The 23,260-nt window shown below is 45.9% G+C and overlaps 2 protein-coding genes across 5 annotated transcripts; one reads left to right on the top strand and one right to left on the bottom strand.

The window, feature by feature from the left end:
• Positions 1-206: 206 nt before the first annotated feature.
• EIF2A (eukaryotic translation initiation factor 2A) lies at positions 207-16,316 on the bottom strand. 4 transcript variants are annotated; one of them, XR_008237467.1, is made up of 15 exons: positions 16,202-16,316; positions 13,659-13,728; positions 13,257-13,331; positions 11,671-11,789; positions 10,395-10,494; positions 9,931-10,013; positions 8,524-8,597; positions 8,239-8,383; positions 7,221-7,337; positions 4,289-4,860; positions 2,867-2,983; positions 1,840-1,968; positions 805-870; positions 334-722; positions 207-301 (listed from the first exon to the last, which is right to left on the bottom strand). XR_008237467.1 is itself a non-coding variant. In XM_052803381.1 (14 exons), the coding sequence occupies exons 1-14, from the start codon at positions 16,227-16,229 to the stop codon at positions 657-659; spliced, it is 1,761 nt and encodes a 586-aa protein (XP_052659341.1). In that variant the 5' UTR covers positions 16,230-16,316; the 3' UTR covers positions 207-656. The 4 variants fall into 4 exon arrangements, 3 of the variants coding, with proteins under 3 accessions (XP_052659341.1, XP_052659342.1, XP_052659343.1); XM_052803381.1 differs by having other exon boundaries at positions 207-722; XM_052803382.1 differs by lacking the exon at positions 16,202-16,316 and adding an exon at positions 14,494-16,089 and having other exon boundaries at positions 207-722.
• Positions 16,317-16,422: 106 nt separating this feature from the next.
• SERP1 (stress associated endoplasmic reticulum protein 1) lies at positions 16,423-18,550 on the top strand. The gene is made up of 3 exons (XM_052803385.1): positions 16,423-16,620; positions 16,712-16,787; positions 16,934-18,550. The coding sequence occupies exons 1-3, from the start codon at positions 16,537-16,539 to the stop codon at positions 16,972-16,974; spliced, it is 201 nt and encodes a 66-aa protein (XP_052659345.1). The 5' UTR covers positions 16,423-16,536; the 3' UTR covers positions 16,975-18,550.
• Positions 18,551-23,260: the final 4,710 nt, after the last annotated feature.

Raw genomic sequence — 23,260 nt, forward strand, 5'->3', positions numbered from 1 at the left:
AACGGGTCAACGGCCACGGGGAAAGGGACCAAAAAAGGGAGGGGTGGGCGGAAGGAGAACGGAAAATAAAAACCGCGGAGTCGGGCAAAAAAAGGTGCGAGGGTCACCACAGCAGCCGCAGCATGGGAAGCGTCGTCTGTCCTCAGCGGCGGCACGGCCTCGTTATTTTAAGAAGCTCTGCCCGTATGACCAAAGAAGGGAAGTACTTCTTATTAAATGCTCTTTATTTTTATCTACAGCCCAGTATTGCATATAGATCACCTGTCTTTTTCAATACAATAAAGCTATCAAGCGGGTAAACCTCATCGCCTTCCTTCCTCACACCGGGTAAACCTCAGCGCCTTCCTTCCTCACGCCCAAACACAAAAGAGATAGACCAACAGGCTGCTGCTGGTTTTGGGGCAATATGCTTACGTCAGCACGTTTCTGGTTTGAACAGCAGCAGAACTGGCTGACGTGATACTCGTTACTTGCCTACAGTTCCACACGTGCACAGATCTTTAGGAAAGCTCTTTAAAAGGCAAGTGTGCAGCAAAGCCCTGGACTTTTGCATCCTCAGTAATTTGCTGAAACATTTTATTATGTTCAAGTTAATAACAAATTATATTTTTCATGAACTTTGTGTTAACGTCGCACTGGATTTCCGTGAAGTGTTTTTAAAGACCCAGTTCTAGGTCTTCCAGTTCCTGAAGGAGAGCAGTTTCTTTCTGAATCTTCTCCAACTAGAACAAAAAAGCACAAGACGTCACAGAGCTAGCTTATTATAAAATGAAACGAGAATAAACTGCATACATCTTACAGTACCTGATTTTTCTCTAGCTGTTTGCCAGCAGCTGCTTGTTCCTTCAGCTGCTCAATTGCTTTTAGTTTCTGTAAAAACAAACAACCAAAACACACTAATGCAAAAATATTGGTGAACCACGAGTAGAAAAAAGTCTTAGAAGTTCCTGCCCTTGCAATTGCTGATTTACCAGGAGGCAGATCTCAATATGGAAGGCACATTTCATTTAAGCATCTCCAGATGCTCAATCCAGAATTTCCCACCAATAAAAGACATTTCTTTCAAGAACAAAACTAGAGAATAGAAGCGCTGCTTAGTCTCTGAAACATAAACACCATACATTAGCTCACTGCAGGGCTGGATCCAAATTCAGAAATTACTCCTCCAGTATCACTATATCCCTCTTCACCACACATTTTCCTCAGAAAGCCTGTAATATTAATCCAAACAGAGATGATGAAAAACAGGAGGCAGCCAAGAGAAGAAAGCCCCGATGGATTACGTAGAAATGGGAAAGATTCTCTAGCCTGAACCAAACAACTTCCGTTCTGAAATTATTTCATCCAAGAATTTCCAAGATTGGCAGTAAACTTCACACTCATACCATTTAGAAGTTAGGGAAGAAACCAAAACCACATAGCATTTTCTCAGATCCAAGATCCAATAAAGAAGCAGCCCACACAGCTGCTTTCTAAGCACAAACACCTTTAAGCTGTACCCCTACCCCTCAGCTCTGAGCAGCGGCTGCACATGCAGCAGCATTCATCACAGGAGACTGCAATACTCTTCCATGCACCTGTCAGTGGCTTCTACCCTGTCTAGATGCTACTCTGGTAAGATCTTTAGGAGTCCTGGCAAAGGATGACCTCCACTGTTTTAGGAGAGGGAAAAGCAAAAGGAAGTTGGTTTACAAATTCAGGAAATTACCATCTGTGTAAATGCTACCCTTCTAAGCTCAAGTCACCTTACAATCAGACTAGATCTTACAGACCATCTCTTAGAGAAATCTGCTGTTTGTTAGAAAAAAAAAAAAACCCACCCAACAAAAAACACCTCACCTTTTTTAAATTCTTTATCTTCTTGTCAACTTCAGGATCTCCTGATGTAAAGGTAGGCACAGCACTCCGTGGTGCATTCTGTGATGCTGAGGACTGTGTAGATTCCTGGTTTGCTTCAGCTTTGGCCTCCTGTAGACAAATAAGATAAACACATTATCTTGATTGCAAAGGGACTGAAAAATGTCTTTAATCATTTTAAGAAATCCATTTAATATTTCTTCTTTCACTAGTTTGCTGGTATTCTCCAAAATTTCTAAGTGACTTGCTTTGATGTATTGAATTACCTATATATATGCTTTCCACAAAAAAGGGGTTATCTATAACAACTCACATGCTGCATCTTGTTTAATTTCTACTTCCTCAAGACACCAACCATACATAGCATAGGGAAGCATCAGTAAGGATGACACGACAAACACATACACAAATATTTTATAAAGTGGACTGGTGGGTCATTGTCTCTGAAGTAAAAGGGCTCAAAACCAGTGTAAGAAACTAAAAAAAAAAAAAAAAATCTTATTTAAAGAAATTATTGCTTCAGAATTTTGTAGAAATTGGAAGGCTAATACCAAAAACTGATTTTTATCTACCTAGCCAAAGAACAGCAAGCAAAACAGAACAGGCTGTCTTTGATCTGCCCTCATAACATGCCTCAGCCCTGACCTGCCGGGGGGGACACATCAAAGCAGCAAGTCTGTTCTTAACCTCTCACCAACCATTGAAAAAAAAAAAAAAAACAAACCCCCAAACCTGTGCAGATTGTCTGAAGGTCAAAAGTCAGGATTACTTAGTCTTAACACTGATTTCTGCTACCATTCACAGCAACTAACCAAAGCTGTTATTTTTAAGTCATCCTTTTGTACCTGCTTCAGTCTGATAAGAAACTCTACCACCCTCCCCACAACTTAACACATGCAAGATGTGTGGAGGGCTCTCAGTGGGACTAACAGTCACTGCCCTGAGACTGATCAACACCGTTTGTTAAAACGAATTAACATTATCATTGAAAGAACTACTTTTGCAGTACCTGTTTAGCAGCTTTCTTTGCTTCATGCTTCCTTTGATTTTTGAGAGCTGTTTTAGAGAGTGGCTTATCACCGCTTCCTGACTGAGGTTTCATATTCTGAGGTGGCTCATCCTCATGCTGCAGCATATGGAAAATTAACAGTTACAAAACCAATACTCCATGTTGGCAAGCGCATTGGTACAAAAAACCCAACAGTGATGCTCTAAACCTACTTAAGACAACACCATATGCAAGATGGACCATAAAGGAAGAAGAAAGAAAAACAAACAAAGGAAGGAAAAAAAAAAAGTTTGTGCCCTTTCAAGTAGCAGAAGACAGTGTGAAAAGGGTTTCAAACTCATTCATTCTCAAGTTTGGATGGGACTATCCTGTATGTCCTAAAGATTTCATGGACTTCTGATAAAATAATCATCATGTTTTCTATCTGGGGCTGAGGGGGGGCAGGGGGAATAAAATCAGAGAGGAATAAATCAGCACAAAATTACTGAAGCTTGGCATTTTGCTTTTGCTGACAACTTTTAAAACTCAGTCTCCTAGTGACAAGAAAGGAAAAACAGGCTGCTGGGAGGGTAGATGGGGTGGGGTTTCTTGGGGGGGTGTGTGTGAAAAGGGTTTTTTTAAGGTAACTCTTAACTGAGGAGCTGGATTGTTTTAATGCACATGACAAGATTTCTTGCCCATATAAGTAAACAATTACTTTATTTAATGCATCTTTTCTCTACTACCTCTGCTTGTTGATCATTTGCAAAAACTGACATGAGCATGAGATTCCTCACAAGCCAAACAGCAGTCTTTCCTTCAAAAGCACCAGGCTCAAAATCAAAGCTCTTCTAAGACTTACACATCAAGGGTGCAATTGTTAAGTGTCGTTAGTTGCTACTCAGCCTACTTTGAAAATTTGCAGAAAAGAAACTAATTAGACAAGTAGGTCACTATACTGAAACCTGTTTAAACTGCAGCTGACTGGCTAACAATCAATCTCTTTCTAGCAAGGGAACTTACCTTAAAAAAAAAAAAAAAAGCAGCTGTTAGAAGGACAGTCAAACCACCTGTCTAGCTGGATTTAGACTGGTAAGTCGGGTCACCCAAATCAGAGGTTTCTATCTTAACTAGAGTATCCAATTTCACCATAAACCAAATTTGCTGTTTATTATTCCAGTGGATGTTGTAGAGAGCGTTTTTAAAGTTTGCAAATGACTTTGTAAAAGGAGAGTATTTGGACCAAAGAAATTTCAGTTTTCTAGCATACATTCCTTCAAATGGTGAGCAAAGTGTCAAAGAGGATTATCAAGAAAACCTCCGAAAAAACCCACAATACTACCGCCAGTCTGATTACTCTTCTGATGTGTCTCATTAAATACAGACGGGAGAAGCAAGGAACAGAACAATTTAGTTAGTTCACATACGAAACTGTCTACTTACAAGCTTGGAACTTGTTACAGGTTTGTTTCTCAGGGCTGGAGGTCTATACGCTTGAGCAGGCTTTGGCTCAGCACTGGGCAATTCACTTGGAACTGCCTGGTATTTTACTGCTTTCGCTGGGAACACTCCATCCAAGAAGGGCTGCCAGGAAACTTGCCACATTTCTTCGTTTGATGGAACTTCATAGTTGTGTAACAGAGAGCCAGTGTAGTGCCATATCTTGTAACCGTTACTGACTCGTAGCCTGGGAGCACATGTGGCTGTTACAATATGCTCCCCGTCAGGACACCAAGCAAAGTATGTGGAATCCGAGGCTACTGGTTTGGAAATGAGTTTGTAGTTTTTAACGTCCCACACTTCCATCTGTCCCCTGAGATTTCCAAATCCTGCTAGCACTAGGATGTGTCCATGGGGGCTGTAGTAGGCAGCATTGCGAGGCCCGGTTCCAAAATCAAACACGGGGTCACATTTCAGATTAAAAATTGTTGCTTTGGCAGGCATAAAACCATAGACAGCACAGAACTCAACAGAATTGGGGTTCCAAACAACATCATAAATAGGACCATTTTTTGCTAAAGGAAAAGGAAAATATGCAGCTGTTGTTAGGAGACTGTATCTTTTCAGTGTAAGCAAAAATAAAATGAATAGTAATTCTTAACTTCACGCTTTGCCAAAATGCTGTGATCTAATTATTGACAGTGAAAATTAATTCTGCTAACAATAGAGGTAGAAACAACATTTTATCTTCTGATAATTTTAGTTAAGGTTTGCAACAATAACTGCAGCCATTCCAAATTACCTCTGTAGGGTCAGCATCAGCACTTTAACAGTAAGCATATTTTTTTCCATGTAAAAAAATTCCTTTTTTTTTCCCCCTCGTTATTCAAGTATGATCTCTCAGAACCTTCTCAAACTGTCCCACTGGAAACCTGCAAAAACAGGAGTTTTATACCAGCTGGATACTAGTTCCTCTTTTTTTTAATCTAAGAAATATTGCATAGCTCAGCTTTGTAGAGCTAAGAAATATTGATCTAAGTTACCTTTGGACCATGCTCACACACGGTATTTTATAAGACAGATTTTAAAGTGAGAGAGCACACAAAAAATGGTTTTACACATAATGATTAAAACTTGGTATTGTTAGACGCTATTCTGGGGGTTGGAACTTTAGGAGATACTGAAGAATGATGAAGTAGTGATGGAAACTCATGTAAAATGTACAGGGGTAAATTAAAACCATAGGTCGTTGTAACTTTTCATAATCTGGGTATCTGCACCTGTATTTCAGATAAGTGCTACGTGCGTTACTGACAATTCTTAAATCCAGACGTTGACCCAAAATATCAAACTGATTTAAATCATTCATTCCTGTTGTTATTCTAAAGCCTCATTATCTTTAGAAACTAGCCTGTGCAATCACACTGTCTGTGTGTTTTCCCTTTTAAAACTTTCCAGATGACATTAACCAAGTCCAACTGCAGAGACAGAGGTCTGACAGAAAATTATGTCTCTGCACGTTTCATGACAGTAGGCAGCTGGAGAGATGAGGACAGCTTTATACAGGCTTCAACAGCTAAGGCAAAGGCTACAGCATGAGCATGTATTAGTCAAAAATGAAAAACCCTCTACAAATGCCAGTGTGAAAAAAACTTCAAAACTGGACCTCAAAAGTAACCAGATGATACAAATCCACAGGAAATGAGGCACCACTCAAAGTGCCCACCACTTGCTTTTGTTGGAAAAAACAGTTTTACAAAACAGACATCAGTTTGTTTTGTTCCTTGAAAGGAATAGCTAAATTAAATGAAAATTAGCAATAAACTTCCTGTTAAATAAAGATGCGTTGGAAATAAATAATTTCAAAGGGCAAAGAAGGTTTTAATAAGCACGTAATTAAACAACTAGTGTTCTCAATCCAGGAAACTGTTCCCAGAGACATTCTAGATACAGAGTTATAATCCTGATTATTTTTCCCCAGTGAAGTTAGCAACAAAGGGAAACAGGGCATGGTACTTGCTCCCACAAGTTTTGCTACAGAAGGCAAACTGGGGAAGTTCTCCCAGTCAGCACTAGTATTGAAAAGAACATATTCTCAGTCTCTCTATGGTCACTTAGACATAGATAGTCTGCATCACCCCATCCCCAGTGTTTTGAAATATTCACAACAAACTAGCCTCTCTACAACCCCAAAGAAGACAGGTGTTTATGGTAAACAGCAACAGCTTAAAATAATGACAAAATACCAACATAGGGGAAATTAACAAATGGACTTCCAGTTCAAACAAGACACTGAAATTAAGCACATCCACTTGCCTCTCCCTGACATGTCATTTTTATGTCTCAGAACACTTTCCATTTTACAATACAAAATAAAGGACTTCTATTTTCCAATATGCTTCAAAAAATTGTTCTCACTCTGCCCCAGCTCCTTAAGTAACACTATCAATTGCACATCTAAAAGTGCAGGTAGGATTATTCTGTTTGGTAACATACCTTCCCGCCCATTTTGGATTCTCAGACACTAACTGGCTTCGTTGTCCAGGTGTTTCCTTAGTAAACATACACAATTCCCTTCCTGTGCACATGAACACCCTCCCAAGCAAATTATTTGTATATACTAACTGAAAGTGTCATCTTAATGTCAGTGGCAGAGAGCACACAAGTATGCCAAAGATGACAAGATAATTCAGCTATTAAAAAAAAAAAAAACAACAAATAAACCCCACACACCACCGCTTTACTCCAGAGTAAAAAAAAGTCTGGTGAAGGTTTTTTTTTGTTAATAGTACTTTGATTTTTTTTTTTTAAAGATTACTTCATTACACTAACAAAAAAACACTTCATACATTAAACAAAAGCTGGTGAAACAGCAATTCCCACTATCAAGAGCTGTAATACATTGAAAAAATGCCTGAGAGTGAGAGCTACTTACGCAATTGTACGACCGCACTTTCTCCATTTGTTGCAATGTAGTGCAGAGTTTGCTCTCCGTAGTACGAAGCACCCGTTTTATCAACTTCTGTACTAGCTATTACTAGCACAGCAGTGGCTAATAGAACAGACACACAGTTACTTTAATACAATTACTGCAAATTATATAAACTATTTCACAAACTACCATGAACAAAGAGAAATTAGTTCGATTATGAATTCTAGTTAGTTGCTTACATAACAGTAATGTTATTCTCTTCTGAATTTAATTTCTCCTCAGTGTTAACCCAAACAGAAGGAGTATCTTCCTTTCTCAAATGAAAAGTGTAAGCTAAGTCTATTCATCCACCGCTGAATTACGAGAAAGCGAACATACTTTTGCAGCCATAAAAAGAAGATTCCCATCTAAGGCAGAAACCAAGCAACCTGATCAGTCCTTGAATGAAATGTTTCATCAACAGCTTTTGTATGTATATCTATTTTATCCAAAACTGTGTGCCCACATGTGGTTTCTACATGTACATAATACCTTCCCTGTATTCCAAACAATGTGGGTTGAAGTAAAACAGTTTTTACTAAATTATTCTGAAACAGCTCATGGCTAACAAATAGCAAAGCACTCAGAGAACTGTCCAAGTCTTCCCAGTTGCGATACGCCTGGGTATATACAATTTTACAGATTAAGAACAGTTTATGCTCTGGTATAATCTTATGTTTATTGTCCAAGTACATTATCATCACAGAATGCAAAATTAAATTTGAATTTGTTACTCAACTGCAAAATTTACCACCATGTAGAATATTCTCAATTACAATATACAAAATCATGGAAGTCAACACAGAAAAGTTATGAGTACTTCAGGGTATTCAGAATTGTAACCTTAACATTGCACTGGCATTAATGGCTATCTTCAGTATTTATCTGCACATGGAAATTAAACGCAAAACCCACACAGTAAACAAAGTAATTAAATCCAAAATGGGTGGAATACAAAAACTTAAACATAGAGCTATTATACCTTTTTTGTTCCATAGCATTGTCACCTTGTCAGCTTTAAAGAAACTTTTATTGGCTAGTGCAGACTGAGGGCCACCAAAGTTGGGATACTGATAGAGTCTAACAAATGACGGTGCGCCTTTACTGCCTGGAACATACACAGCCACCTAAAACAAAGCCACGAGATTTTATTGCAGGCAATATTGTTGGTAGCATGGGGTCTATTCACTACTAGTATGCTGTACTAAAATTACAGTAATTTTTTGAAGAAAACCAAGAAAAAAATTGGAAACATCAGCAGAAATACCTTGGTTGGCTGTGCTCCTGGAGATAACACAAAATCATTAACCTTCTGCAAATGCAGTTTATTTGCAATAGTAGCTGAAAAAAAACCAAAACAAAGTCCACAGATGTGATGATGTTAATGACAAACCATTTTAGCCTGGATTACTTAACTATACCTTTTTATGGGTCTGTATCATGGATAATAAAGAACAGTATATATAATGATAAATGATTTTTTTTCCCTAGGCAAACAACCATTACCTTCCCATTTCATCACACATTTTTACTTACAAAACCAACTTGAACTGAGCCTAGGTCTGAAATCCAGTATTTAGTATCTGGAAGTTCAATCAGCAAGGAAGCTTCTGAACCCCATGTGAACACAGCTCATGTTTTAAGCAAGGGACAGTGTTCTTCGTCTTATCTGTGCTGACTTCAGAGGAAGCAGCATCAGTCACATCCAGGTAACACACACCATTACAGAGAGCTGGAGTTCTCCCCTTGCAACTTTACTGGATGATTCTTCCTGATAGGAGGTGTTCATAAAGGCCTGTTCTGTGCTGAACATTGCCCCTTTCCACAAACAACTTATGGGAAACACGCTTTTAAAAAGTAAACAAACAGCAGCAACCCACAACCTTATTCCAGCAAGGAAGTCTGCACTGAGCAGCAGACCTCATGCTGGAACAGATATTCCATACTTCCCTAGTATAGCTTTGTTAACATCAGTAGGGCTAATTCTCAGGAAACTGCATCTCTCATAGGCTGTATTTTTAGCTCCCAGAATAAATTATTGTACCAGCTTTATATTAAAAAAAAAAACAAAACAAAACCAACAAAACCAAACCAACAAAAAAACCACCAAAAAACCACACCACTGTTCTCCCCCCAGTAGTTGTCTTGTATTCCTTTAAATTTTTGTTCTAATCCATTTTTATCTTCCTGCCTTTTTCTTCCCCTTTCTCTTTTCAACCTCTATTGACTCCAAATATTCTACCACTAGTAGTAAATTTCCTTGAAAAAAAAATGCTCTAGCTGTACAACTTCATTTTTGCCATAAATTTTCATTTTTAATAGCTCATTGACAGAATACACACAACCCAAAGAAGTAAGCATAGATCACGTTCTCTATTGACAATTTCCTGGATCTCATTAAATGAGAAACGATACAGAATCAGGCCTCTTTAATTAAAAAAATTAGATGCACTTCATACTAGATAAGTCACTAAAAAGGTAAACAAGAAAGTGAAAACAAACTTCATTAAAACATAATGATTCTGAATTCCAAATTCAAACAGAATGTAGGCAATATTTAAAATAAAAAGCAAGCAAAAGAAAAAATGAGGAAAACTTTGGAAAAAAAAAACCCAACACCCAAAACCAGATCTCTATATAGAATGCAATGAAACATATAGAAATACTTGCGTACCAAAGTTGTTGTTTTCAAAGAAGTGCACTTCATTGTTTACATTCCTGGCACAAATGCTTTCGTCATCTGCCCAGCAAGGACACCTACATTTAAAGAAAAAAATCAGAAACACTGAATGATGCTCATCTTTAGGAGCCTGGGATTTTTTTTTTCTTCCATTTTTAAAGCCAAGCAAGTTCAAACATGATACATGTTTCAAATGGACAAATGACATCTGTATAGTAAAAAATATACAACTAGACTTTGTTATTGTCTCCCCAGCTTTCTCTGTGGTGCAAAATGATAGTGAATTTATACTAAGAAACAACAACTATAACTACATACAAAGATACTTACAAGCACAGATACTTGCTTTCAGGCAGTATTTTGAAAGCCACCACCACCCTAAAAGCTCTATTTACCCGGATCAGATTTTGGAAACCACATTTTTTTGCAAACAATTAGCAGCTGGAAATGTTATTTACCAGTTCTGCATCTTCTTCTGGATGAAAGATTTTAAACATTTTCCAGTTTTCACATCATGAAGTTGTAGGTTGGGCACCCCCACTGTGCCATCTTTAGCAGCTGCAACAAAAACAGTAGCGGTCTCTGGGGATTAAATCTGCTTCACCACAATGACGTTCTCTCTCATGATTGCAGAAGCAACCAAACATGCATAAACTTCTTACAAGAAGCATCCTACCCTGAGGGACTAAACCCTAGGTTGCTAATTGCTTTACCTATGAACATAAGTCTTTCTACAGTCTTTCAGTCTGCAGAAAGAACTAACATTTGGAAGTATAGGGTTTCTACTCCCCATTACAAGACTAGAACCACCAACACTTAACACAGCTTTTTTAATGCGTGTTTTTTAACCAAAATCAAAAGCTGTCCTCTTGGCAAACAATGAAGGTATGTTCTCCACTCCTACATTTTGTTCTCACAAGAACACAGTGCATTTTGTCCATCACATTGCAGTCACAGCTCTACCTGCAAGCCATACAAAATGGTTCTGCTGGTTTTAAACTCTCTGTACCCTTCTACTCACTCTGGATACTACAGCCTGCCTCTTTCTACCAATGATTCAGAACAGACCTCCTAACAGTTCTCTAACAGTCCACAGCTGGCATCAGTTCTGTCACTTGTGCTGCCTTATCTTATCCTACAACCTGTCCCAGACCACTTCCCACACACTCAGCTTATGGCCAGCTCGCTCTGTCTAAGGAAGCATTTACATCATCTACTTTAGACACACAACTTGGATGAGACGGAGGCTGCCTAAATCAGGAATATAAACTCCACAAAGAGGCAGAGGAGAGAACAAAGCCCTCTGGACGATGGAGAACACTCAAGTCAGCTATGACCAGTGGAGGACATGACTACTCTGACACAGCTTACAATTTTCCTGGTCTGTATATGAATATATGCTGTTCAAGCAGTTTATATTCATAACATACTCTTTGCACTAAGATCAGTTAGCAATTTTTAGAAACACGTGATTTACTTTTATTAAGTAATTGTTAGTACATGCGCTCTGATTTAGTGTTTGTAGGAACGGTCGATACCAGATGCTTTCAGAAGATGGCAGCCCTCCCTCCTCCACTATATACTTGATTACCCATATAATTTTCTGTACACTTTCTATACTGCTCATTTAGCCAATAAACATGCTACAATGACAAATCAGGTACTGGAAAGCCTGCAAACCGAATTAAAGTATGCAGTTACCCCATGTACTTTTACAGCTGGAAAAATACTCACCTGTATAGGCCTGCCATGTTGCCAGAATATTATTCTTTGGTGAAAATTCAAGGCAAACTGCCTTTGGAAGATCAAAGGAACGCAGTAACTGAGCATTGGTGACATTAACAATATTTACTCTGGAACCAAAAGATGCCATTTCAATAAAACATGCTTAGAACAGTTAATTAATAGCCAAGGTAACTTTTCATGTATTTGACTGTTCTGGATCTGTCCCAAATTTGGCCACGGTAACAAAATTAGAAGAGCATTTTTCCCCTCCTGCTTTTACTAAATTTTTGCAAGAACACATTTTAAAACCAGATACCCAAGCATAACAGAAACTAAGTGAAAGCACTGGTCAAAACATATAACTTATTTTTATCTGCAACATTTAAAGTCTGAACAAGAGACAAGAAATACTCTAACCATACAGAGTCCATCTACGCTCCCACAGTGCTAAAGTTGAGCAACGGCCAACAGAAAGATTCTAACTTAATTAAAACACACATTTATCCCACGTATTTTTAAAGGTCTTCTATCTATAAGGATACAACTTGTAAGATTTGGGCTTTTTGAGGTTGGGGGATGCAGGGAGACACAGACAATAAAAAGCACAGGTCAGACAGCCGAACAAACAAGGTCAAGTGGCACCTCTGAACACTGTATATTAAAGATCTGCCGCATATGGAATCCAAAGTAACAAAAAAGATCACATCAAGATGCATCCAAACCACGGCTGTTCTCAGAAGCTGCATTAGGAGCCTGTTCCTCACCATCTCATTCACTGCTCCCCCTCAAAAATGAAGGAAGATGGACAGCCCCCAAAACAGAGAGGCATGGCAGGACTGGAAAGATTTGCCATTTGGAATATATATGGGTACCTGGATATACAATCTGGTTGTTTGAAAAACATTTTTCCCCACAAACATTTTCTGGAAATGGACCTTTCCAATTGACAAAAATAAAGTTTTTAATGAAAAATGAAGTCTGAACATTTTGGAGAACCAGAAGCAACAGCAGAAGTTACAAATCCTACATCTAAGCTACCTACTTTAAAAGAAGTGGTTAAATAGTATTACTAAACACTTTTGCAGATTTTTTTTAATCTGTTAGTAAGAATACCATCGTTTCAGAGAAGCCTGATCACCTCTTTACAGCAGCAACCCCATGATGCACTCTTATGTAAAGGATGATGTCTAGTGAACTCTATAATGCACCTGGTCTATAAAAAAAGGAAACCTTGTGATGTTTGTACATAAGGTGCATAGACTCTTCATTTTCTGTGACCTTTACTAATAGATTAATCTCAGAAAACCAGGTACTATCATACTGGGAACTATGAACAAAAAACCCAAATAAAGCGTATCCAGATTCCAGGGGAATGGGTGCATTATAAACATGAGAAAAACCAGTAAATATTTCATCTGATATTCAGGAAACAAAGCCACTAGTGCCAATAACACAAAAATAAACTGCATTTAAAGCATGTATGCAAACACTTGCATTAATAGCAATAGCCTTTACACAGACAAGAGTAAATGGGGCATAACTGATCCAGTTTATTTAATACAAACTATATGATTAATATAATGAAATGCACCAACTTTTCTCCATTGCACCAGCCAAAGAGGGAACCATCCTTGCTAAAAGCAACAGCTTTGCAATTTTTTCCAGAGTCCCTAAAGAAATAAGAAATGCACATTAGTATTCAAACATACTGCGTAAGTTAAGGTATTTTTAACAAAAATAAAAATCAACACACCAATTTTCCTGCTGCGCTCCCGAGTGGCGCTTTGTAACAGTGTGATCTACTCTGCAATTGTTCAATGATTATTACCTGGGCAATGAGAAGTCAGGCAAGCATAAAACCATCAATTTTCTGAACTACTGACAGTAGGAGAAAATTCACTTATGTTTATACATTTTTTAATTCTAGAGTCTACCTTTGCTTTCTAGAAAATTATTTCTTTTGTGCAAAAGATCAAAAATAGTGATAATAACAGTACCTTTGAAATGCTGTGCTCTCTGTGAAACTAGGTGGCCCATTCACCATATAAAGCCCTTCGGATCCTCTCACTGGAAGAGGAAACAAAGAACTACTCGTTTCAAACTCAGAAAATCGTCCAAAGCAAAAGCTTTTTCTAATTTGTGAATGTTGAGACCTGCACGCGCTTTTCCCCTGCTTGCATTTTAGAGTAAAGGCGAGAGAGGGTTGTAAAGGAAAATCAGAATGTAACAGGTGCCGAGACACCTGACTTCATCCAAAGTGGCCGCAGGATTAAAACACAGGACAGGGGCAGAGCTGAGCTGAGCTATCAGCTCCAGCACCAGCTCTGACACACAACCTGCAGGCAACTGAGGCGCCAGTTTGCCGTACAACTCCGCAGACGCAACAGCAACCAGCCAGCACTTCTCCGGAGCTGAGGACTGAAGTGGGACAACTGCTGCCAGTTCCAGCCTCCCTGGACCCACAGCTGTGCAATCTGCTCTCCGCTTCGACCGGCACGGCCCTTCCCGTGCAGCCTTCCCGATGGGGTCGGTCTACGGACCGGTTCGTCCCTCTGCTACGGGAGCACGGGTGCCAGTGCAAAGAAGGGAGCAGAAGTGCTGCCGAGGGCAGCGGGGCAGGGTGGGATAAAGCCAAACGAGGTGCATGGCAGAGGGGCCAAGGCGGGGGAACCCCTGGACCCCCACCCTTCCCCTGCTCCAGCAGGGCCAGCGACACCAGGCTGTGGAGCCCTGCCCGGCCAGGAGGCGAGTATCCCCAAGGATGGAGACCTACGGCCTCTCTGGGCAGCCTGCGCCCGTGTTCAGTCTCAGAGTAAAAACAGTTTTCCTTACGTTTAAATGCAATTTCCTGACTTCCAGTTTGAGCCCATTGCCCATCACCCCCTCACTGGTTACCACAAAACAAGAGCCTGGCTTCAGCTCGCAGGATGACCTCAAACTACAAAAGAGCTGCACCTGCATAAGGAAGGAGGGTGGGACAACAGCTCATCCCAAAATGGCCGATGGTCCTCAGCTCTCAACCCTGCTGCAGGAGGCACTTTCATGAAGCCTAACCTGCAGAAGCTGACAATTCTCTGTCGCTGCAAGAGCTGCATGAGAGTCCTGCACAATGGAGCTCAAAAGGGCTGCCTAGATATTCCCCAAAGCGAGGATTAGCTGCTTAAACACAGGAAGAGCATTTGCCAGAGAAAGATTCTGTTGGACTGATTTTTTTGCTGACATGAGACAGGATTTGCCCTATTGTTAGTTCCAACATTGGAGCTCAACTTGGAAAACAGAAGGCATGAAAGAAATACCAATACAAAATGAGTTTTAAATTTCATTCTTTTCAGGGACACTGCCATGCTTACGGCACTACAAAACAAAGAAGAAATAAAGACAGATTCATGCAAAACCATGCAGTTGGAGTTGTTATATAGTGAATAAACCACAACTTTTTAAGGTCATTCTATGACAAGCATATCAAAATTCAAAGTTAAACCACAAAATGGCCAATTGATACGTAGGCGTTAGCTGTGTTTTATGCGTTTTCCTGTGACACCAAAGATGCCTACTGAGGTGACAACTTTTTACTGTCAAACATGACTCAAGAAAGCAGGATCTGTGCTAGCTCAAGCTGCAGGTTCTGCAGCTGTATTATTTCAAGGAAGCGTTAGGGCCAGCAGCACACGAGAGGTCTGACAGCAGAACACAGCAGCACTCCCGCTTGGCCAGGTCAGTCCATACACGAACCACGCGATGGAATCCACGTGCAGATGCAGCAACGCCCAGACGGCAGCAACATCTGCAACCAGACATCCTTACACCGCCCTTCAGAGCTGCTCTTTTAACTGCCACGTAACCTTACTTCACCTCTCTCTTAGCACTTTAGAAATTAACAAATAAAAAACATTTTAAGCAATAGCTTATTAGAGTGGAGAAAATGCTGTTTTGATAGGTTTCAAATCTCCACCTGCTCTATAGCCCTGTACTTCACTGGGGGCACACCGTGCCCCTGACACACCTCGAGGGTACATTTTAACAGCACTTTAAATATGACCCACGAGCTTCGCACCCCTGCCTTGAGCCTGTTCTCCAGGTCCTCCGTCAGACTCCCAAGTTAAGATCCACATTTACGACAGATCATCGACAGTAGCGAGGCGTCCAAAATCCACCCCGAACAACTGCAGCCCCCCGATACACCCAAGCGAGGACAAAGGTGCCAGTGTTAAAAGCTTAGAAACACAGGAAAGGAAAAACGCGCGTCCCTGATGCTAGGGACAACTTAAAAAGCAGAAGAGAGAGAAAAGGAAGAAGGACTCCTAAAAGGAACTCCACAGAACGCGGCGACCGGCCCGCAAAATGCAGCGAACACGCTTCAGTCAGCTACGAGCTCCCGCCGGCTGCTCAGCGGTTTGGGGAGGCCCCGCTACGCCGGCCCCGCGTCCTGCCGGCCCCCGCGGCTGCCGCCGCCCGCGGGCGTGCCCGCCAGGCGAGAACGCTGCCCGGCCCGGCCCGGCCCCCGCGGCCCCGCCGCCGCCGCCGCCCGGTCTCGCCGCACCTGCCAGCAGCGGCGCGGGGGGCGCCATCTTGGCCCGTCGCGTTCAGCTTCCGCTTCCGGGTGAGCGGCGGCGCGGCCGCCCCAGAGACATCCACGTCGCGCGGGGCGGTCACGGTGACGCGCGGGGCGGCCGCTTCCGCCCGCTGCCCCGGAAGCGCCGCCGCCGGCGGGCGCGCGGGTTGGCGGCGGGTAGGCGGGCCCCGCCCGCCGGCCGTGCGCGTGTTTCCGGCGGGCGGCGCCGCGCGGTGCTGACGCTGGCAGCGGGCGGCGCGCGGACCCCAGGCAGCGCAGCGGCGGCGGCGGCGGCCCGGGCCGGCCGGTCGGTCGGTCGCACCATGGTGGCGAAGCAGCGCATCCGCATGGCCAACGAGAAGCACAGCAAGAACATCACGCAGCGCGGGAACGTCGCCAAGACCTCGGTGCGCGGGGGGCCGGGGGCGGCGGGGGCCGGGGGCGGCGGCGGGGGCGGCGGGGCGGGGGCCCGGGGTGACGGCGGTGCTGTGCCCGCAGAGGACGGCCCCGGAGGAGAAGGCGTCGGTCGGGCCCTGGCTGCTGGCGCTGTTCATCTTCGTCGTCTGCGGATCAGGTGAGCGGGCGGGCCCCGGTCCCCTCCCGGTCCCCTCCCGGTCCCCCGCCGGCGGCTCGGGCCCCCGAGGAGAGCCCGCCGCCCCCGCGGGCGCTGCCCGGCGAGCGCTCCCCTCCACTCCCCGCTCCTCCTCCGCTCTCTTGCAGCCATCTTCCAGATCATCCAGAGCATCCGGATGGGCATGTGAGGGGCCCGGCGCCGGGCGAGGCCCGTCCGCGCCCCCCGCCACCCCCCAGCGCTGCCATGAACTGTCCCCCCCCGGCCGGCGCCCCGTCAGCCCCGGTTCGTCGCAGCGGCTGTCCAGGAGCGGGTGCTCGGCATCGGCCGTGTCGCATTCCAGGTCCCTTCACGAGTCATTCCGAGTTTTCTAGCCCGTGCCACAGTGCCTTGAACAGCACCCCGTGTATAAAGCAATAAAATTACACTGTTGATCTACGATCGTGGACCTGCTTATTCCAGTGAAGTATACGGTCATGTTCTCTGTAGATATGTTAAACTGTACGCGATGTAGATACTTTGGAATAACTGACATCTGTTGTAAACGCCGGTCTCGAGATCTGCTTGAGTCTCTGTATAGCTGGAAATGGTTTTATTTAAAGTCGGGAGCCAGGATCTTTTTAGCAGCCGGAGTACGAACCCGAAGCATGCTCTTAGTGAAGCAGTTGGGCTGTGCAGCGTTCTGTAGCTTACCCGAGTGCATCGTCCTCTCTGTACGCGTAGAGTAGTCTTACTGCAGCATGTGGCAGTGCGTTAGCGCTCAAACGCTTATCACGACGGGAAACTTTATCCTATACCTCTTGTCCCAATAAATACGAAAACGCTTGTTTGTATAGAGTTAGTGGGTGTTGCTTAATTAGAAACCGGCATGACCGAGCAGCAGCTGTTTCTGACATAACCTGATGCTGAAGTTTCACAACTGCCAAGCGGCGCAGGCCAGAGCTGCTGGCTTACCGAGCCTCTCCTGGCCGTGGGCCGCGGCTGTGCTGTAAATACTTCTTGGACAACTTTCAACAAGTGGTGATAGTTTTAAATTTTACGATGTTGTGTGGGAATGTTTCGTGCAGGCACAGGGACCCTGCTCTTCCTGCCCACGGTTCTGCTTTTATGTGCAGCATCTGCAGAGTGTGGTATGTCTTGCAATATATATATTTAATCCTATTTAAGGTAAATCCTGCTTTCAACTCGATTTTATCTAACGATGGATCCAGTACTTAACTGCTTCCCTATGGATGATCACAGTTCCTTCTTAGTGATGCTGAAGCAAAAAAAAAAAAAGCCCTCCTTACATCTGTAGAAGGCTGTAACTTGAGATCGCAGTGGAAAATGCTGCTATTGATCATATTTTGTTGCTGGTGGCCCAGGCTTTGCGCTGGCCTCTTGCTGTCTGTGGTGGTAACAGAGGCAGTCTGAAATCGGTCTGCTGTTGTACGCTGTTGCTAAAGGAGGATTTCCTTTTTTCAGGTTTCTTAGCAGAAGACAAATTTAAAATCTAGTTACGCTAGAAGTAATACAAAAAAGTTTCTGTAGAGATTAATTAAATGCCTGTTAGCCGTGAAGGAGCAGATCTTTTGTATGAGTTGTCATATTTCCATACGAGATCATTGGGACTGGTGTAAACAGCGCGGCCAAGAGCATGCCCCGGAACCGAGCCGTACAAGGTAACATGCATTCCTTGTTCTCGGACGCTCGTATTTTGTAAGTGGCGGTGGTGGGAGGAAGTATGTATAATCTCTGATTTTAAATAAAGTTCTGTTCAAATGCGAGTTGTGTTCGTTTTGAGGTTGGCAAAACGGTGCCTTACTGGGTGTTGAAACTAGGCCGCTTCACCCTGACTGCAGCTTAATTAGCTTACTCTCAGAGAGGAGCCCCTTTGCCACAGGCAACCCCCCTGCTCGGCTGTTCAGGGGTCTGGGCCGTGCTGGTGCCCCAGCGCCAGTGCCGCGGTGCCTCCGAGCCGTCGGCTGCAGGGGCTCTGGCTACGGAAGTGACCCGGTGCTGCTGCCTTTCCCCTCAGGGACCAGCCTGTCTCCCCGTAGGGGTCTGGCAGGTGTCTGTTCTCTGGTCCCTGGGGCTGCAGCAGAGCCCTGGGGGGTCTACAGGAGATGTTGGCTTTCAACTGTGTGTTACAGCACAGTAATGACAGCGCTTATGCAGCCTCACCAGGGGCTGAGGTGACCTGAGAGTTGCTGGTGGTTTTTACTGAACTTTGAAGAACAAGTTTGCAGGAGATTTGCTTGCTTTGGTGCAAATACAGAATGCACTGGTGTTTGCGGTGCTTTGCCCATGAAGTAGCTCAGCTTGCTTTTTCCACCCCTAGCATCACTGGATTCAGAAGAACAGAAGCACATTGTTAGTCACATGTAAATAAAGGGATGTGCAGCGGCTGCTTTTGTTGTAATTGCAGCATGAACAGCAATCCTTGTCTGACAGACCAGGGGCCAGCGATGGCCTCCATCAGATAATTTGCAGTTTGGCACATCGTGCCACTTGAAAAGCGCTGTTGGATTGAAACCAAAGTGTTCTGGGGGTGTTCTACATTGAAAAGTGGTGAAAGAGTAGTTACAGCCAAGAACAGGCAATTGCACAAGGGATGAGAAGGATCCGTAGCTCACAGCTGCTTTTGCGATGAGCTGACAAAACAAGAACGGGGTTGTTCTGCAGGTGATGTGGTATTAAATATCGGGAAAATGCAGTTAGAGGAGGGATACGGTGAAGTGCTGTAGGAGCTGCACAATGAGGAGCGTCTGCTTTGTCTGTGCCTGGCAGCCAAAGGCCCTGGGGAGGGTCTCTGCTTCCAGGCATGTTCTCGTAGTCCTCACAACAAGGGACTCTGCCCCAGCAGCCAGGGCAGTGAAGGGCAGCTCAGAGGTTTTTTGGGACAAGGAGAGGAAACAGTGGTCGGAGGTGGGTCATTGAGATCTGAAGTGCGCATAGCTTATCCTTAGAAACTGCCTTGAGCGATGTTCGCTCTAAGGTGACAGTCGAGGGGACGCTGATATCCTAGGTTATTCCTTCCAGGCAGTGGGTCTTTATTTTACAACCGCTTTGCATGACGCTGGAAAAGCAACTTGACGTGAGCACGTGAAACTACTACAAAATTTCCTTTGACCATTAGGCTCTATGTGCTTAGAAAGATCCAACTGTGTGTGACACGACACAACTTGAAAAGACAAAAAAAAGAAAGAGAATAACCCCCTGCCTTGTTTCTAGGCTCCTGTGAGCGGCAGATGCTCTTTGGTGGCTGTGTAGCGAGGAAGACGAGGTGGAGGAGGCTCAGGTTAGGGAACATTTAAACAAACTGGACGTACGTGAGTCCATGGGACCCGACAGGATGCACCTGCGGGAGAGATTCCTGAGGACTGGAAGAAAGCTGAAGTCATGCCTGTCCTCACAAAGGACGAGGAGGAGGAGCTGGGAAACTGCAGGTTGGTTCTCCTCACCCCGAGGCGATGGAGTGCAAAGCCTCCTGGAAACCACCTCGAGGTACAGGGAGAACAAGAAGGTGATCAGGAGCGGTCATCGTTTTATGAATGGGAAAAAGAGCTCAATTAACCTGCCAGCCTTCTGCCAGGAGATGACCGGCTCGGCGGAGGGTGGGACAGCAGTGGATGCTGCTTACCTTTACTTTGGCATGGTTTTCGACATGGCCTCCCGTCACAGCTTTGCAGACGGGCTGGGTAAGTGGACGGTGAGGACCAAGCCCCGGCCGACCCACTAGGCTCGCAGGGCTGCCAGCGGTGGTATGAAATCCCACTGGAGGCCAGTCACTGGTGGAAGTGGCTCCGCAGGGAAGGGCCTGGGGCTGGAAAGAGCATGACCAGTGGGTCGAGGTCTCCTTCCCCTCTGCTCAGCACTGCTGAGCACATCTGGAGCGCTGCACTCACTGCTGCTGGGCTCCCAGTACAACACGGGTGGGGACGCACTGCAGCACGGGGCTGCAAAGTCGATCTGACATACCAGGGGGCTGAGAGAGTCTGGAGGAGAGGAGGCTCAGGGGATCTGACAAGTGACAGGACAAGCAGTGATAGGCAGACACTCAAATAGGAGAAATTCCATTTAAACATAGAGAATAAAACTTCTTTGAGGGTGATCAGACCCTGGAAGAGGTTGCCGAGGGAAACGGTGGAGTCTCCATCCTCGGAGACAGTCACCACGCGACCGGACAGAGGGCCTGGGCAGCCCGCGGTGCCGGAGCAGGGGCTGGGCCAGGGCATCTCTCAAGGTGCCTGCCAGCCCCAGCTGTGCTCCAACTCTGCAGCTTGCTGCAAAGCGCCAAGCTTGTTTCTTCTCAAAAACCTCAGAGAGCAATACCCAGGTTATTCCCCCTCTCATGAGACTGCAACTTCTCATTTCCAGGAACTGATAGAGCATCTTTTTTGATACAATGGCCCGCAGCAGAGTACCTTGTCCTGGCAAAGTAACGCAGTACCGCAATTTACAGAAGCGGTCAGGTTCTTCAGTAGAGCTGAACTTGCTGTCCTGTTGAGGTGATGTCATTAACCGTGCGCGACTCACTTTTATCTCAAATCCTTGTCTTTTTTCCCCTGTGAAGCCTTCTCAAGGCTGGCTACAAGACTGCGTTTCAGTAAGGCGCATCAGGATCGGCATACGTCTTGCTTCGCAAGGCAAGGCGTCCCTCTTCTCCTGCGAAGTCTCTCCTAGCTTGCCGTTGCTGCACGACTGGAGCTGCAGCTGCGGTTGGCGCAGCACAGTGACTGCGGCCGCGCCTCTGGCATTTTACACCCGCCCGGCATCACGTCGCGCAGCACCAGTTGCGGCCGGGACCACGCCGGAAGGTTCCCTTCGCCTCGGTACGGCACAAACCGAAAAACGATCGACCCACCGCTGACATGAAAAACGTCCGGTGATAAAACCGATCTTACGAGCCGACGTGGCCCACGTGTATCCGCTCAGCCATAACCATACGGGGCATACAGCGCTTACCTGATAGCGTCAGCTGCCGCACATCGTCTTAAACAGCCAGGAGGGAATCAAAGAGCTTACAGAACGGGAGCGATCCCCCCCCCTTTCGCAACAATTATTACTCGGGAGCCTAGAGGCTGTCACCGGGGCGGTCTGAAACAACCGGTTAACACGGATAGCGGGGAGGGTGGCCGGATACCTAAGGAGGACGCGACCCCCGGCAGAAAGGGGGGACGCCCGAGGACGGCTCTGCCCTGCCGGCCGAGCGCGGCCCGTCTCAGCGCATCTGAGCAACCGGCAATCGGCCGCGGGGAAGAGCGCGGTTGCCCGGGAGCCCGCAGGCCCCCGGCGGCCAGGGGCCGGGAGGGCGCTGGTGCCGGCGCCGAGGGGCAGCAGGACCCGGAGCTCCGGAGAGCAGCCCCCCCCCCGCCCCTCCCCGGGCACCGGCCCGGCCCCCCGCAGGGCCGCGCCTCCGGCCGCGGGCCCCGCCGCCCGCTCCTCTCCGCCTTTCCCCCGCCTGCCCGCTGCGCTGCGCCGCGCCGCCCCGTGGCCGGCGGTCGCCATGGCCGGAGAGCGCCGGGCCAGCGGCCCGGCCCGGCCCGGCCCCGCCGCCGGCAGCCACCGCGGGCCGAGGGCAGCCCGCGGCCGGGCCGGGAGGCCGCTGCCGTCTCCCCGCCGCCGCCGAGCCGGGAGCCTCGTCCCCTCCCGGGCAGCAGCCGCTCCGGCCCCGACCGCCCGTTCGGAGCCGGGCGTTTCATCCTCTCCGCCGGGAGTCTCTGCCCTGCTGCCCGCCCCGGCCGAGCAGCCGCAGGTGCTCGAGCCCTCGGTCGTGCGTCCACGGAGGGACATTTTCCTATTTAAGGCACAAGCACCGAGAGAGCTGCAGGCGAACTTCGCGTCAGATGTTAATTCTGCTGTTTTTCACAGCGCCGCTTTACGGTTCAAGCCCTCGCTGAGCAGAGGGCCTGCATCCCCCCCAGTCACTCCGGGGGCTCCTGGGCGATACCCCTTGCAGCGTCCTCCCCGACCCAGCGGCCCCGACGGCCCCGGTGAAACAGGTACTAAATCATTCCCACCAACAGTACAGAATCCGTGGAAAAACACCGACAGCGACGTGGGCTGCGGCTGGCTCCCCCAGCACCGCTGCCCACCAAGCTCGGGCTCCTGCCCCAGGGACAACAAGCAAAGCCCGTCAGTGGGGAGGGTCTGGGTGCACAGCTCTCACCATCAGCTACAAAACCTGCTTGAACCTGGCTCCGAGAGACAAACAAGAGAAGACACGGCGTTACCACCTCAGCCACCACGCAGCAGAACCTCTCACCTGGTACTTGGGGAAGGAAGAGCAGGCCTAGATGCTGCAGAAAGACAGAGGACCTGGGACTTTGCCAAATGTCTCTTCTCCAGCGCTCTTCAGAAACGAAAGGGAAAACTCGTGGTCCTTTAACATGAACACAGACTGTCCACGAAGAGAAAAGCACTTATTAATCACAAAAGCAGCATATCAGATGGTGTCAGCAGAAATAAATGCCCTTGCGTGCTCACGGAGGGGC

This window comes from Harpia harpyja, chromosome 12, assembly GCF_026419915.1.
Source record: "Harpia harpyja isolate bHarHar1 chromosome 12, bHarHar1 primary haplotype, whole genome shotgun sequence".
Lineage (NCBI taxonomy): Eukaryota > Metazoa > Chordata > Aves > Accipitriformes > Accipitridae > Harpia > Harpia harpyja.

Bases quoted from the DNA above. Each gene is read 5' to 3' on its own strand.
- EIF2A (XM_052803381.1), bottom strand. From the start codon at position 16,229: ATGGCGCCCCCCGCGCCGCTGCTGGCAG. The intron at 10,495-11,670 runs GTGAGTATTTTT...TTTTTGTTGCAG, and splicing joins AACATGGCAGGCCTATACAG to CTGCTAAAGATGGCACAGTG. The intron at 10,014-10,394 runs GTAAATAACATT...CTTTAAATGTAG, and splicing joins CAGAAGAAGATGCAGAACTG to GTGTCCTTGCTGGGCAGATG.
- SERP1 (XM_052803385.1), top strand. From the start codon at position 16,537: ATGGTGGCGAAGCAGCGCATCCGCATGGCCAACGAGAAGCACAGCAAG. The intron at 16,621-16,711 runs GTGCGCGGGGGG...CTGTGCCCGCAG, and splicing joins GGAACGTCGCCAAGACCTCG to AGGACGGCCCCGGAGGAGAA. The intron at 16,788-16,933 runs GTGAGCGGGCGG...GCTCTCTTGCAG, and splicing joins CTTCGTCGTCTGCGGATCAG to CCATCTTCCAGATCATCCAG.